This window comes from Miniopterus natalensis, chromosome 7 (assembly GCF_054644295.1).
Source record: "Miniopterus natalensis isolate mMinNat1 chromosome 7, mMinNat1.hap1, whole genome shotgun sequence".
Lineage (NCBI taxonomy): Eukaryota > Metazoa > Chordata > Mammalia > Chiroptera > Miniopteridae > Miniopterus > Miniopterus natalensis.
The window spans coordinates 74,170,408-74,186,814 of record NC_142087.1 but is presented as its reverse complement, the minus strand read 5'-3'; the positions used below and the strand labels follow the sequence as shown (position 1 = coordinate 74,186,814).

General features: G+C 38.2%; 1 protein-coding gene across 9 annotated transcripts in view; it reads left to right on the top strand.

Annotated features, from left to right (window-relative positions):
* Positions 1-16,407, top strand: part of STAU1 (staufen double-stranded RNA binding protein 1) — a 50,761-nt gene that overhangs the window by 16,216 nt on the left and 18,138 nt on the right. For 2 of the 9 annotated variants that reach the window (XM_087819155.1, XM_087819154.1), the window contains exons 3-7: positions 1,644-1,932; positions 3,560-3,684; positions 5,506-5,566; positions 9,410-9,548; positions 10,462-10,627. In XM_087819155.1, coding sequence (XP_087675281.1) covers positions 1,728-1,932; positions 3,560-3,684; positions 5,506-5,566; positions 9,410-9,548; positions 10,462-10,627 — 696 coding nt within the window. In that variant the 5' untranslated portion in view covers positions 1,644-1,727. Of the gene's footprint in view, positions 1-1,643; positions 1,933-3,559; positions 3,685-5,505; positions 5,567-6,630; positions 6,836-9,409; positions 9,549-10,461; positions 10,628-16,407 lie in introns of those variants that run through there. The other 7 variants (XM_087819157.1, XM_087819158.1, XM_087819153.1 and 4 more) reach the window with 6 other exon arrangements.

Here is a 16,407-nt window from a genome sequence, read left to right as displayed (position 1 = left end):
TTCTGGGGAATGGGTAGACCCTGAAGCAAACACTTGCTTTTGGCTACTTTTTGGCCTGTGACCTGTGGGTGGTGTCCTGAAGTTGTGAGTATACTATAAATGACTTTTTTTGTGTGTGTGTAGAAAAATGCCCTCAATACAGAGTTTAGAAAAAGAGGTAGAGGAAGGAGGTGAATAGAGAGGGAGGAAGAAGATCGAGAGAGAAATATTGTATTTTGGCAGCTGAAGGAAATAAAAACAATGGAACCAAGGTCATACATAGCTGGCTTTAAATGGTTCTGGACTTGTTTCTTGACACTGGCAGCTTGTCTGCTAACATCATTATCTAGATCCTCAGTGGAACTATTTCGTTCTGATTCCAAAAGTAAACAAGGAACAACAGCAATATTGTGCAATTTTGTTGAGTAGGGTAATGTCAATGCCTCTATGATCCAAAGTCATATTTCAGCTGAGATTTTGGGTTTGGTTTGGTTGAGTTGTGCAGTCTTTTTTGCTCTCAGCAAGAGAGAATGTGCCAGGACTCCTCAAGTAACTTAATTGTTCTGGTCATTCATCTCTTTCTAGAGGTCCAGCTTTCATTAAAAATCATTTTTTGAGACTTTAAAAAAAATTAAAGTGATGAACAATTACTCTGTAATAAAACTTCTCAATTGTTTGTTTGTTGGTTTCTGCTTTAGTTGGATTTTTCTGTTCTTTGTGCTACTGGTTATTTTTTGAGTACTTTTGCCTTCAGTATTTTCAGCTTTTTGGATGATGGTCATGAAAATAAGCAGAACTGTCCTAATTTTTGACTTGTGGAGAAATCAAAATGTATTTAGAAAGAATGCCTTTGGAGCTTACAAGATACAGTAAACAATCTCTTCTGCTTCCCTAGGCTCTACCCCACCAGCCACCGCATTAAAATCGCCAGTCTGAAATCTGTTCTCTCTTCTTCCTCTTCTCCATTTTTGCTTTTAGTTGTATAAATCTGTAGAATATTCTTTGCTATTCAGATTTCTTAGGATCAAGCACTGATGTGGATGTAACAGTTTTCTTTGGGGTCCATAACTGAGACTATCTCAAAACAAACGTCTTAGGAAAACAAATTAATCTTTTATCATCATAAAAAGAAACAGCAGAAGTGAGAAATTCTTCTCTTTCTTCAGTCAACTTAAAGGAAAGCTTTAAAAATGTCAATCTGAGTACGTGGCCCTTAAATGGAAGTGGTGTTTATATTCACCTATTAACCGTGTTATAACCCACTTTGCTTTCAGCTTCCTAGAATTTTGAGGCCAGAAACCTTTACCATACTCCATACACTATGAAAAAAAACCTCTCCATATTTTAAATTTTTTATATTTTTTAATATAAGCTGCAATTTATAATTCTTAATAGTCACCAATAAATATTATTATACCCTACTGATTTTCTTCATAAAATCAACATGCAGAGCATATGGGTATTGTAAGTAATTTAAAAACACTGTAAAGTCAGGAACTTTATTGTATACTAAGGAGAAACAGTTCTAATACATCAACATAGCTACATGCTAAATGGGGCTATTTTCATACTTGAGAAGGTGACACCATTTTTGACTGAATATCGGCAGTTACATATCTCCTCTATAATTTACCTTTTTATTTTCTTTTCCTTACAACTTTTAGGTAGAACTTTAGACTTCATAGCACTGAATTAACCTGCACTGAAAGCTGTTTACCTGCAGTTGTTCACTTTTGTTGAAAGTGACCATGTCTCAAGTTCAAGTGCAAGTTCAGAACCCATCTGCTGCTCTCTCAGGGAGCCAAATACTGAACAAGAACCAGTCTCTTCTCTCACAGCCTTTGATGAGTATTCCTTCTACTACTAGCTCTCTGCCCTCTGAAAATGCAGGTAGACCTATTCAAAACTCTGCTTTACCCTCTGCATCTATTACATCCACCAGTGCAGCTGCAGGTAAGCGTATGAATCCAAGTGTCTTCTGTTTCAAATGTGTTCTCAGCCTGTTTTTTGATCTGATAAGTAGATTGCAGAGGTAGGAAGCTCTCACACTTACCTTCAAGAAGCAGAAGAATATATTACTGCCCAAGCTTCTTTATCCCAGATATAAAACACTTGGTTGTATATTGGGTTGATGGAGGCCTTGGTTGACAGACCATTTCAAAGTGTAAAAAAGAGAATTGAAAACTAAACTATAAAGCCTAGTCTGTTATAAAGTGGTGGCTGGCAGAGGGAATTGAACAGTAAATTCCACTTTGGATAGTCATTGTATATGGGAAAATTCTGCTTTTAAAATTATTTCCCAGAACTGACAAAGAACTCTTGTAGGTTAAACCCCCTTTTTGTATGTCTGTAAGATTTTATCCCAAGCAAGGGGTCAGTCAGCTTTATTGGCAAACAGAAGAGCACATTGGCATTTTTTAATTTTTATTTTGAATACATTTGTTTAAGTTGAAGATTTCAGAGGTAGATCAGAAATCATAGTGAGGACCAATTAGAGATTGAACGATGAAGCAGAGATTTATAAAAAGGAAATAAGTTTAGAAGCATTCAGATCTGATTAGGAAACTAAAAATGAACTAAATGTGCTCATTGATTAGAAAATACTTGAAACACCTGAATAAAAAAACACCAAAAAACAGTATTTTCCCTCCCACTCCCCTAAAGTGGCAAAACCAATTAAATGGAGTGTCAGCATGGATGTCTCCATGCCAGAGTCACCTTATAACAAATGCCTTTCAACCCCTTATACCTTACAATTTCCTTTGCATTTCATTCTCTCATTTTCTTTACTTTGTAAGTCTGTTCTTAAGAGTGTTAGCTTGTCCCACTCTGAGCTGCATGGCTCTAGATTTCAATGGACCAGCTCACCAGATAGCATTCTTGTCATAATCCCTAGAGATTCAATTTTCCCCACACTTGCCATTTTAGTCCCTCTTGAAAGGCAATGGCACCGACTATATCAGTCCTCTGGGATTTATTGCCTTCTAATGTGTCTTATAGCCACATTCTATTGACTTTGTAAAGCTCCTGCCCACCAAGGACATTTTATTTTCCTTATATAATTTTCAGAAATAGGTAAGCAGCCTCTGGAGATCAGAGGCTGAGGATGGCAGCCTCTGTAGATCAGACTAGGGGACGCCCAGGAATGAGAAGTGTGTGGAAAACAGTCATTGAGAAATGGTGTTGGAACGTTGCGTTTTGTGAAACAACCAACAGAATACAGCTGACAGCCGTTGCTGTAACCAGTGTGTGTGCTCAGAAGACCTTGTTACTCCCTTGGTTGGTTGTGATAGCCGTGCTTCATCTGATTTCAGATCTTGCTTGCCTGCCATGATTTAGTTATTCCCCTGACTTCTGTTCTCTTTCTTTTGAAGACACCCTCTCCCAGGTGAGCTGGCCTCAACTGGTTCAGAAAAGATCCCAGCTGTCTTCTAGCACGTGCCCCCAGTGTGGTTTGCAGTTTTGCATCACTGCCACTCTAAATCCTTAGACCTTTAGTTTGTTTTCCCTCTTTTTTCCATATCCTTAGGAGAGCAGCAGTCTATATATATGACTTCAATGCTCTTACATTATTTTTCAGTTCCTTCTAGCATGGCACACCCCAAAGAGAAAACCCCAATGTGTCTTGTGAATGAGTTAGCCCGTTTCAACAAGATTCAGCCTGAGTATAAGCTTTTGCGTGAGCAAGGTCCAGCTCACTGTAAGGTAAATATTGTTCATACTGCTTGTGCATCTATAACCCAACAGGAATGTTTTCTGTCTTTTATACTGTTACAAGTGGTGCTGTGATTCAAAATACATATTTTCTGCTGTGGTTGTCTTAAAGAGATGTGAAAAGTATAGATTTTTGGCAAATTACTTGTTTTTTCATCCTTGTAGAATGGGTCAAATAAAAGATATACTTCTGTTTAGGATATTTGGCTTTTAAAGCTCCAATTAGTGTATCCTCAGGCACCTGCAAATGATTTCCTGTGAGTTTTCCAGGCTCTGGCCCTCCTGCCTGCAGCCTACCTCTGGCTCCTTTCCGGCTTGTTTACAAGTGTACCTTAGACTGGGCAGGGAGAGGGGTGAACTGGAAATCAGTTTTGCAACTTGTTAGCCATCAGGTGAAAAGTTTGAATATGAGAGGTAGCAATCAGTCTCAAAGTGAGTATTGGATTGTCTCTCAGGTGTCAGTTATCCTGGTCATTTCCCTTATCTTAGAGAATGAAAGATGACAGTAATTTGAATGTTTACTATTTGTTCAGGAATTCCGTTTTTTAAGCTTGTTTGATATTCATGCTAATACAGATCTTGGAACTTAAATGTTTGCATATCTAGCTTTATCCGTTGCTACTGTAGTATGAGAGGATATAGTATGAGAAGTTAGAGTGTGAGAGAGAAGGAATTCAGCCTCCTGTTTCTGATTCTAGCTTTATGAGTTATTTGTCTCTTGATATACCTCATTTTTCATGACATGCAAACCTGAAGCCTTAAGTAATATCAAGTTTCTCTTTTCTTTTGACTAAAAGTAACACCAACCACTATTATAAATAGTCACCATAGCCTAGGGCAGTTAGGTAAATGGCCTTTGGAGTCAGACAGATCTTGGATTGAATCCTAGCTTCTTACTAGCTGTGTGACCTTGAGCAATTTACTACTATTTTTGAACCTCGGTTTCCTCATCTGTAAAATGGGGATAATAATACCTACCAAGTAGATGTATTGTAAAAACTAAATGAGAGAATATATGATAAAGTGAGAAGCATAATGCCTGGCATTTAGTAAATGCTTGAGAAATGGTAGCTATTATTATTAAACAATTATGCATTTAAGAAAAACAGAAACTTTTTACTCACATGAAGCTAGTTTTAACATTATTCTAAAGCATAATTTGAAATGTTTCTTTACTTTCAGCAGTCCTCTTTAGTCATTTTCTATAACTGTTCTGTTTCTTCTACAGGATTTTTTTTGCAGACCTTAACTTTGGGATTCCCTTGATTAACTATTTTGGTATTTTTTTAAATGTGTACTTTGTCACTTGAACTTTAGTACTTTAGGTAATTTGGCTGTGTGTTCAATCTATAACTGCATTTTTTTTTTTAACCTACAATTCATTCAAAGACGAAAGGTTATTCTCTCCTAGATGACTGTTAGACTATTTAAAAAGTCAAAGGTCTGGCGTATGCTTAATTTTATCAAAATCAAAATTCTAACTCACCACCAACCCTCCACACAGAAAGCAACAGAGTGACAACAGCGCTGGATGAGTAAGGTCCTGGAGAAAGGCAAGACTGTTAATGGAATTAACTCTTAATTTTGTTTTTTAGCATTTTTCCCTTCAGTGTCTTTCCATGAAAGGATCACAGTCATGACCCAGGGCTTGCACAGCATTACAGGCATCTGCTCAAACTTCACAGGCCAGCCAGGGGTTTGTGTTCATGCTATTGGTGCTTAAATAACTAACCTTGTGAACTGCAGCATAAATACGGGAGGCCCCTCATGTTTCAAGGGGGATGAAGGAATCTTTCATTTTTTCCCCTTTAGTGGAAGCTGTGCACTGAGGGAATCCTGAAGTTAAGACCTACAAGAAAAATCACCTATGAAGGCAAGTCGCCCCATCCTTTTAGGCACCAAACTGAAATGACCTATACATACTGAAATCAACATTTCTCATATAAATTATTTTAAATGAAATAAAGTGGTATTCAGTGATAAAATCAGGAAAATAAAAGCTCCAAAGTAGTGAGTCTCATACTTTGGAGTGCATCAAGATCACTTTGGGAGCTTATTAAAATTAGACATACTCAGTTTTCCCTTGTGTTATTAATTTGAAATCTCTGGGCATGTGTATTTTACCAACCTTCCGAGGTTATTCTTCAGGTGCACACCAAAGCTAATAAATCACAGTGCTCTCTGATGGGTCATCATTTTCTGACAGTATTAATTCAATATTGATAGCATTAATATAACCTAATTTTAAGAGTGGAGTGGAGTTACCTTTATATTTAAAAAAGGAAAAAAGAGGCTTGCTATTTGTTGAGAAGGAAATTGGCTGTTTTGGATACCTCCTTAGAAATGAGTTCAGAAACCTTTTTTGCTTGCTGTGAATCTGATTTTTTTCTGAAAGTGGAGGCAGCATCTGAATAGTGCAATCTTAGGAAAGCGAAAGGCAGTATTTTAGATCATGGCTGACATTTCCAGATTTATTCACGTTTTTGTTCTACGGGGGTTGTGTTTTCAGGCAAGAGTCCACAAACATATTACAACATCAAAACAAATATTGTCTTAATTTGTATGAGATGCTGTTATGTGTCTAAATCAAGTTTGCTAAATTTCTTCCATGAGAAGTAATTGGAAGACAATTTCTATTTGGATGACTCCCAAATAATGTGTCTAATATTTTAATATTTAAGAAAACATTTTATAATCTCTGTACTTAACCCCCATCTTTCAACATAGTTTTTTCATGGAGTGCTATGCATTGCTAGCCAGTGATTTTATATATATCTTTTTGTGTTTATAAAAACAAAAAAGGTGGTTATGGGATAAATTACCAATATATAATGACCAGACCTTTTAAACCATGACATAAAAAATGTTCAAGGTCCAAATGACATTACAATTAACATCAGGTTTCATGAATTGAGAGCTCACAATTTTCATTTGTAGGTGTTTACAGTACAGCTAACACTTGGAGATCAGCACTGGGAAGCTGAAGGAACTAGTATTAAAAAAGCCCAACACACAGCTGCTGCCAAAGCTTTGGAAGGAACAAAATTTCCTAAACCCATAGTCCGCCCTTTTCGTAGCGAAGGAAGGAATCCAGGTATTATGCGTGGGCCAAGACAGGTTCCTTTCAAAAGTATGTCTAGAGGTACCCATTTAGTATGTGTATGAATTCTTTCTTAACTAATTTGTTGATATTGAAAGCACAGATTTTGCACTACCAGTGGCAAATGCTTATCCCGACTGTTAAAGCAGTGGTTCCCAATCTGGGGAAGCAGTCATGAGAGGTGGAGGGTGTCACCAATTACTAAAATTTCAGAAAAGCTTAGTGAAAATACATTTTTTTCCCTTGATAAGGTTGTACAGATTGCCCAGAATGTAGATTTTAGCTAGAATCACTTCAACTCAGTGTGCTAATAGTGATTATAGCATGTTGGTCAGAAACCCTGATTGTCAGTTATATGTCTCCTGATCTTCAAAAAGAATGAGAAAATAACTTAAATACAAATCAGAAGATAATATCTCTTCAAACGAGGGAACCAAGTGAGAATAATACTAATAAGGAAGAGTGTCTGCTGAAAGGTTGGGAACCACTGACCTGGTGGCTGTGGGAGGAATGGCTATTTTAGCAGAGTTACCCCTGAAGTACATGAAGTCATCCCAGGCCTTTTGTATGCAGGAATGATCCAGGAAGACCACGGTCACACCTTTCGTACTGCTTTTGATTTCTTTGTGGTATTATGTCTTTAAATTCATTCTCTATGCCAGAGCTGCTCTGAAAATGATTCAGGTTATATTTAACATGCAACTATGTGAATTATGTAAAAATATAATTCTCTTAGGTAGAGATGGGTTGTGTTATTCATGTGACCCTATGATTTTGTAAACCCAGAAATATTCTTATAAATTTGATTCATGCACTAAATTTAGTCAGAAGAGTTATAGTACAGAATCAAGTCATTTTTTCCCCTCTATATAACATCCAAAAGAGGCATTTTAAAGTGAATTTTTGTGTGCATTTAAATTGAACTTTGCCATTGCTAGTGTTGTTCTGTGTTTGCTATGAAAGTGTTGTTTTCAAATGTGATTGTGTACTGACACTAATCTTTCCAGGTTGGTTTTCTTTTCTTCTTCTTCTTCTTCAAGAGAACATTTATTTGATAAAATTACAGAGGTGGAAGAAGTAATTCCTAGAAGAAATGGGTTTAGGAAACAAGTTATAAAGGCAGGGGAAGGGCCATAGGAGCTTGGGACTGAGGAAGCTAATGGTAATGTGCCTGGGGGGTGGGAGGTGAAGGGAAAGGGAAGGCACGGGCATGCTCCCAGGGGTTGGTTTTCTTTTTAAAGGTTTATGAATTTGATGAACTTAGAAAAAATTGGAAAATGAAAAGTGTATATTTTCTAAAGTTGATAATTCTGAAGTAACCCAAGATATACTTGCTCCTGTTGTATGTGAAAACAACTCATTTTCCTAACTAGTATTACCACATGATTGATTAGTCAAATCCCATTATAAATAGTGAGAATGGAAATACCTGAATATTTTGTGGGTATCATCTAACAACTCCACATAGAATTTACTTGCCTTCTCCTCAGTGATTCTACACCTGCTTTTATAACATCCTGTTGTAGTTCTTTGAGTGTATTTTGTGTTCTTTGAGCTCCTTTGGGGCAAGAGTTGTCCCCCTCAAACTTAGCACAGTTAGTACTTAATAAATGCATTGTTCTATGAAATAGCGTGTACAAACATACTTCTAAGTGTAAGCCAATAACCCAGTAAGTCAGTACAACCAGAGTTATATCGGTTAAGTGTTCCCAAACAATAAAATGATTTGGGCAGTCACATGAGATCTTTTTTTCTCCCTCACCCAAGGATATGGTTTTTTTTGTTTTGTTTTATTTTTGTTAATCCTCACCTCAGGATATTTTTTCCATTGTTTGTCAGAGAGAGTGGAAGGATGGGGTAGGGGAGAGAAACATCGATGTGAGAAAGACACATTGACTGGTTGCCTCCCACACTCTGAATGGAATCAGCAACCCTTCCATGTGTGGGCCGATGCTCTAACCACTGAGCAACACCGGCCAGGGCCCAGGGATATGTTTTTTATTGATTTTAGATAGGAAGAAAGGGAAAGAGAGAGAGAGGGAGAGAGGGAGAAAGAGGAGAAAGAAACACGTCAGTGTGAGAGAGAAGCATCAATTGGCTGCCTCCCATATGAACTCTGAACAGGATTGAACCTGAAATCTAGGTATGTGTCCTGACTGGGAATCAAACCCGAAACCTTTTTTGGCATATGGGATGATGCTCCAACCAACTGAGCCACCCAGCCAGGGCTCACCTGGGATTTTTTAATTATGGAAGTTGATATGTGTATATATATATGTGTGTGTGTGTGTGTGTGTGTGTATATATATATGAATTTATTTCTGACAACTGGAATATGTGGCTTTCACTGATAACATACTGTGTTAAATTGTTGCTCCCTCTAGTAGCCCTTAGAGTACATTTTATGCCGTTGACTGCGTATTAATATCTAGAGAGCACGGCAGGTTCTTGGATTTCCTCACCTGATGCCTAGCAGTGAAGTATGTAGGACCCTTTCATGAACTGTATCATGAATCCAATTAGTAGAAAGCATGCTGTTCTTTTTTATTTTAGTGACTGTCATTTTCATGTCAGAAAAAGAATACAACCAGTTCTTGTGTTAATTCTGTGTTGCAGACAGCATAACCCCTACTGTAGAGCTAAATGCACTGTGCATGAAACTTGGAAAAAAACCAATGTATAAGCCTGTTGACCCTTATTCTCGGATGCCGTCCACCTACAGCTACAACATGAGAGGAGGTGCTTATCCCCCAAGGTATGTGTGTATTTTAAATACAGGTGAAAATTTATCTGATCTTTTACACATAATAATGAAATCTGGAGATTGTGGGGCACATGATGATTTGGTCATCTTTGGCCTGCCAGATGTCAAGTCTTCATTGTGTTGGTATCTTTGGAGTGTCTCTTGATGCTCTTCTATCTCCTGTCCTTGGAAAGGGCCTGATCATGTTCCTCACCACATGCCCCCAAGCAGTCTGGTTAAAGATTGCCCTTGTAACTGCTTTGTTTAACTGAGTCACATTTTATGATTCCTGCAATACTGGGATTCTCAGCATTCATTGATTTCCTGATTATTATTTACTGGGTACTTTCTGACATTTGAACTGTTGTGTTTTGAAAATAGCCTTGGCGTACAGGTGTAGAACAATACTCACTGAAACCTGAAAATGCCTTGTGCTAAAAAAGCTTCTACTGTCAGTCATAAGACATTAGTGGATAGAGTGTTGATCAAAATTGGTAGTTTTCATTTTCCTGCCCTACTTTGAGGGGACCAAAGCCATTTAAAAAATACAAACTCCGAAGTTTATAGCTGGCTTTTGCCAGGCTACAGGCTTTTGGGATTCCCAGAAATGAGGATCCTTTTGAAAAGACTTCTGTTTAAAAATTCCCAGCCTTTTGTGGAGACACACAAGTATGACTCTCAGATATGAGAAAGTAGAGCAAGTTTTCTGATTCAGTCAAAACTTAATTCATTTTAGATTTTGTAAATACTGTGACAATTCTAATCCTGAATAAATTTGCTATGCATATATGATGAGGAGTCCTCATTGGCAAGCAAACACTAATGCAATTAAGACCCATAATGAAGTACTTGGAATTTACCAGAGAATGTATGGGTGACTTACCGATTTGAGACTGTAATTTTCTTCACTCCTTTTTATTTTTAGGTACTTTTACCCATTTCCAGTACCACCCTTACTGTATCAAGTTGAACTTTCTGTGGGAGGACAGCAATTTAATGGGAAAGGAAAGACAAGACAGGCTGCAAAACACGATGCTGCTGCGAAAGCTTTGAGGATCCTGCAGAATGAGCCCCTGCCTGAGAGGCTGGAGGTAAGGAGAGAACAGAGTTGAAGCTCCTTGCTACTTTGGGCCAAGCAAGAGGGTGGTATGGAAAACATCACCTCAAGTTGCTTTTTCTAAGCATTAAGAGCTGTCCATGATTGTTGTTATTTGATAGCTTACAAGATTTTGTACCCTGGTAGCTTTCTTGCCTTTTTTCTCCCTTTAAAAAAACTTTTTAGCAAGGAAGCCTGACCTTCTTTTTCACTCTGTGGCATAGTTTTGAGCGAGCATGTTAGAAAATTGTGACTCAGTTGAGTTGTGAAGAACATGCGTGGATGAATTCTTTGGTGCTAAAGATTATGTTTGTCAGAATCTACTGTGATTTATGATACCAGGTTAGAGAATTTTCTGAAGTCATTTTTTACCAACGGCTCTTTATTATATTCAAGTGCCAGTTCTCTGTTGCTGCATAACAAACCCTCACAAAACTTAGTGGCTTAAACACCTATGGGCATTAATTTTGCTCATGAATCTGCAGTTTAGGTGGGGCTTGGCAGGGAGAATTTGCTCCACATAGCTATGGCTGAGGCAGCTCTGCAGGGGCTGGAGAATCCACTTACAAGGTGGCTCCCTCACACCGCTGGTAAGTATTGTTGACTGTTAGCTGGGAACTAATCAGGCTTGGAAACCTCAGCTCCTCTCTTAGTTAACCTGTACAAAGACTGCTTACACATCCTCATGGTATGGCATCTGGGTTCCGAGAGTGAGTATCCTAGAAGGCAGGGGATGGAAGTAGCTACTAGTTTCTTAAAGCCTGGGCCCAGAAATCAGCGCAGCATTGCTTCTGCCCTATTCTACAGGTCAAGCGGGCACAGAGTCCAGATTCAAAAGGAAGAGAGAGAGAATTGCACTTTTTTTAAAATTCAGGTAAAATTCACAGCTTAAGTCATTTTTAAGCCTACAATTCAGTGGCTTTTAGTGTATTTAACAGTGTCGAGAACCCCACTTCTGGATGAGAAGAGTATCAGAACTTGGGGGGCCATGTTTTAAAACTGCCACAATAGGAAAAGGATTTTAACTCTTTGTGACTAAATAGGAGTATGGGACTTAGGAAATCAGTGACTCCATGCCACTGAGGGGTCAGAGCCTTAGTGACTATCTCTGTTAAGGCATAGTCTTAGTACCATAGGTTCCAGAAGAAACCCACTGGATAGAAAATATTGAGATTTCATGATTGTGTTGAATCACAGCCTGAGATACCCCCTGAAAATATCCCTGGGAAGCATTTGATTTTTCCTGTTCAGGAAGCAAGTTCACAGATAAAAAGATCTTGCACAGAACATTGGTCTAAATGTGTGATGATAGGTATCATCCCTTGGCAGGGTGTTTGCTGTGCTCCATTGTGTTCAGCTGCCCCCCAGGGTGCCCCAGCTCAGTATGGTACTCTGTGGCTTCAGGGCTGGCCACACACTGGGTAGGAGATGATGTTTTTGTTTTATTGTAGTGCATTTCCATCCTCCAGTGTAATCACACATTTTAACAGAGATCTGTTTCCAGGGTCCACTGTGGACCAAATAAAAGAGAACGGACTGTAACGTAGAAGATGGGGATTTAGTAAAGTTGAAAGGATGAGCTTCTTAGTGGTGAGATTTGGTATCATGTTAGAGGCTTTTCATTTTTTGACTTACTTTGATGCCAGTCTAATTGGAGTGAGATGGAATAGGTATTTCTTGGTTCCTCCAAGCCAGCAGTTGTTAAAAGATTACTGAATACTGGTATGTGGGTTGTCTGCTTCAGAATCATTTGAGAAGTTTTTTTTAAAAAATCCCTTGGCCCAACCCATATGGTTCTAATTCAGTAGGTCTAGGGTGAGAGACCCAGGAGTCTGTCTTTTGCTTTTTTAAAATGTGTTCTTGGGGTAATTGTAAAGCATGGTCAGGGTTCGGGAACCACAGATCCTAAGTATTATCAATGCTTTCCAGGCAGTTTTCCCCTGTTGAGTCCTCCTTGGAAGTACTCAGTTTATTGTCGGAAAGGGAAAGTGCCTGCCCATCACTTATTTGAGTGCTTAACTCAGACCTGCAGGCAGAGGCTGTAGTAGATGTGCTTTTTTGGGCTCATCTCACATCTATAAGGAGCTTTGCGGAGAGTAAAGTTCACATCTACTCATGACCTTTGCTTCCTCCTCTGTGCCACTTCTCTAGTTCTGTATAGTTGATGTAGAGACAGTGACCTTTAGAAGTGGCTCGGAGACTGGCCTTAACCAGTACCTCAGAAATAAGAAGCATTAAAAAGGATAAGACTTTTTCTTTGAAGTAGCAAATGAAACACTTGGCCTCTCACCTAAATGAGTTGCCCCTGGTTTACTAGGCCCCCTGGTAGGTGGGTAGTAGAGAGTAAAGAGAGACATTTTCAAAAGAAAACTTGATTTTTTTTTTTAGTATGTAATGCATATGAACTATACAAATTTTTTAATTCAAAAAAGGAAAAACAAATGATTTATAAATTTACCACTTGTAGGTAATCATACATTTTGGTGGATGTCAGTGCATATAAGTAAATACACACATCTACCTATTTTATAAAAATTATGATATTGTAAGTAACCACCTTTTTTCACTGATGTGCTTATCATGAATATCATGCCACTTAATAATTCCATGGAGGACTCAGATTCAATGTGTATCTAAGTGCTTCTTTTTAAAATCCTATTTATTTTTAATTCTCACTTGAGGATATTTTTTCCATTTCTTTTCAGAGAGAGTGGAAGGGTGGGGGTGGGGGTGGGAGACATCAACTGGTTGCCTCCTGCACTAGTCCCTATCCGGGGCAGGGATCCAAGCCCAGGTACGTGCCCTTGACCGGGAATCAAACCACAACCCTTCCATGCATGGGCTGACGCTCTAACCACGGGGCCACACTGGCCAGGGCTCTGAGCACTTTTTAATGGCTGCAAAGTGTTCTATTGTGTGCACATACCGGTTTATTTTTTTCAACAGAGGCATAATTATTTAGGTTGTTTGCAGGTTTTCCTGTTATAAAATACATCCCGAAGAACATTGTTGTAGTTAAATCTTTGTGTATGTCTGTGTCTATTTTTGTGAGCCACAGTTCTAGAGGTGGAATTGCACGGTCATGTATGTGGCCACGTTCCCCCCCAGGAAGATGGTACCATTTCAGACCTTTCCCAACAGGGTATGAGCAGCCTGTTTGCCCATGGCCTGTCAGCATTGGAAGTTGTCATTTTAAACAAATTGTCCTTTCTGCTGTTGAAAATTGTGGAGCATGTGATTTTGTGGTGGAGCAGTTGATCTCCTTTAGAACATAGCCAGTAAAGGGAGGAGTTTCTATCTACAAGGGAGGTATAGTCTGGTCCCTTGATAACAGGTTTTGTGCTGGGTCCCTCTCCCTGTGGAGTTTCGTTGAGTGGAGCTGACGGACTTTAACATTAGTATCATCAGAAAGTGAAGTGAGTGCTAGAATGGAAAAACAGCAAGTATTATGAGAGCATAAAATGCCTCATTTAGAGTGGAGTAATGGTGGTGTATTCAGAGTAGTTCTCTCTGAGGAAGTCATTTAAACTGAGACTAAGGATGAGCAAAGGCCAGGAAGTACCTTCCCAGCCAAGGGAGCAGCTCATGCGAAGGTTGGGAAAGCACTTCTACTTTATTTTAAATCTAAGGCTTGTGTTAATAATACAGGATAACTTTAGTGTCTGAGCTGTTAGGAGTAAAATGGTCATAGCTACAGTATCAGTAATAGAGAAAAACAGTAGCTAGTAGGGAAATGGTTATTATATGGATACATTTATCAAAGGGAGTACCAGAGTGTTGTAAATCTGTATACATAGGTGTGAAAGGAGGCCCATAATCTATTAAGGGAGGGACTCAAGATCAAGAGCTGTCATTATGCATATAGTGTGATCCTGTTTGTGTTTAAGTAAACAAAAAAGGCGTGGGGGGGTGTGTGTGTGTGACATAGTTTCTATCCTGATCTTTATATCAAACTTTGAAAGCTCTCTCTTGGTGATAGTGGTAGATGACAAACTTTTAAAAAATTGTACTGTTTGAAAGTTTCTTCCTGGTCTTGAGTCCTTATCTTCACTTGGGCCAGGGATATATTTAGGTAGAAAAAAACTAAAACGAGATTTTAATACTCAGTATATGATCATAGTCCATTGAACTCAATTTTCATTTTTGAACGTTTTCCCCAAGCTCTGTAAGGATTTACATTGTATGGCTTTTATTCCCTTTTAGATGTCTTACAAAGAAAAGAGAAAATATACTTATTTTAAAAAATAGAATAAAACTTATTCTGTCTTACAATGATTATGTGGGTCCATGGACCCTTTTATAAATCTTTACATTATGAAATTTTAATTTTTCTAGCTTTCAAACTTCTTTGCTGTTTGTCATCCTACATATCATTTCAGTACTATTCATCATATATTCCCAAATGTGCTAAGCAGAAAACGTAAGAATGCTGAAATCCCTCGGTAGATGATACAGCAGTAAAGTAATTGTTGTTGCATCATCCTTTAATGTTCTTTTTGCATTGCCTAATGTATTGCATTGTTTTTCAAGAAGATACAAAAGAAGACTAGAGACGCCATCTTTTTACTCTACTTTTAGCTTTCATTGAACCCAGGTGAGAATTCAGAATTTTTCTTTTTCCATCCTTACTGGCAAAGAGAAGAAAATTGACCGAGGAAGACATTTCCATTATTAGACAAATCAGAAAATGAATGCAAAGAGACAGCAGCACTCTAGACTCTAATTGCAATGGTGAGATTGAGTGTTTAGGTAAAATCTCAGATTGAGAGTCTTCAGAAGATAGCTTAGATAAGTTTTCCCATACTCAAGAATCGGCAAGTGAATAATATATTTCTATGGTGTACGAAAAAGAAATGTGTACTCTCTTCTGGTCAGTCATTCAACAAGAAGAACTTCGTCACATAGTATTTTGCAACATAAACCTGGACTGTCCAGTTTTGATTTTTTAAAGTATATGTGACAGCATTCTCTCATCCTTTTTGACATTTGGCCACTAGAATTTCTTATCATTTATTGTCCACAAAATAAGTGGACAGATGTAAGAGGTGTACATACAAAGGTGTTTGGAAGGAAATAGATGATAATAACAATGAAAAAAATTATTAGGTTGATCCTTCTTTGGGATTTATAAATCTAAAAAATGAAAGCATTTTTTAGTTATGGAACAAAGAAGATAGCTGTTCTCCCATCAACAAAATTATGAGTTGGTTTCAAGAGTGTGTTTTGTTTTGTTTTTTAATATATTTTTATTGATTTCAGAGATAGAAAAACATCAATGATCAGAGAGAGTCATTGATCAGCTGCCTTCTGCACCCCCCCCCCCTCGCTGGGGATGGAGCCCAAAACTCGGGCATGTGCCCTGATCAGGAATCGAACCACCATCTCCTGGATTCTAGGTCAATGCTCAACTCCTGAGCCAGTCGCCACCTGGGCTCAAGAGTGTATTTTGACAGAACCAGTACAAAAAGAGTCAGTGTTACGATAAACTATAACCTATTGGAGGTGGATTTAAAATCTGGCATCATTACAAGTGGGCTTTGCTGTAGGTTCAGGTGTGCCAGCTGATGAGCAGTTAGTGGCATAAAAGGACCATGCCCATTTCAGGTACATATGCCTTCCAAACTACAAACCTGGGATAAAAACTTGGGTTTGCTACTTTAAATTCTTATTGAAATGATTTTTGTTACCCTTTATTCTGTATATTATTTGTAAAATGACTTCGAATATAGAGAAATAAAAAGGGTCTATTGGAGCCAGATGGTAAATGGTGATGAC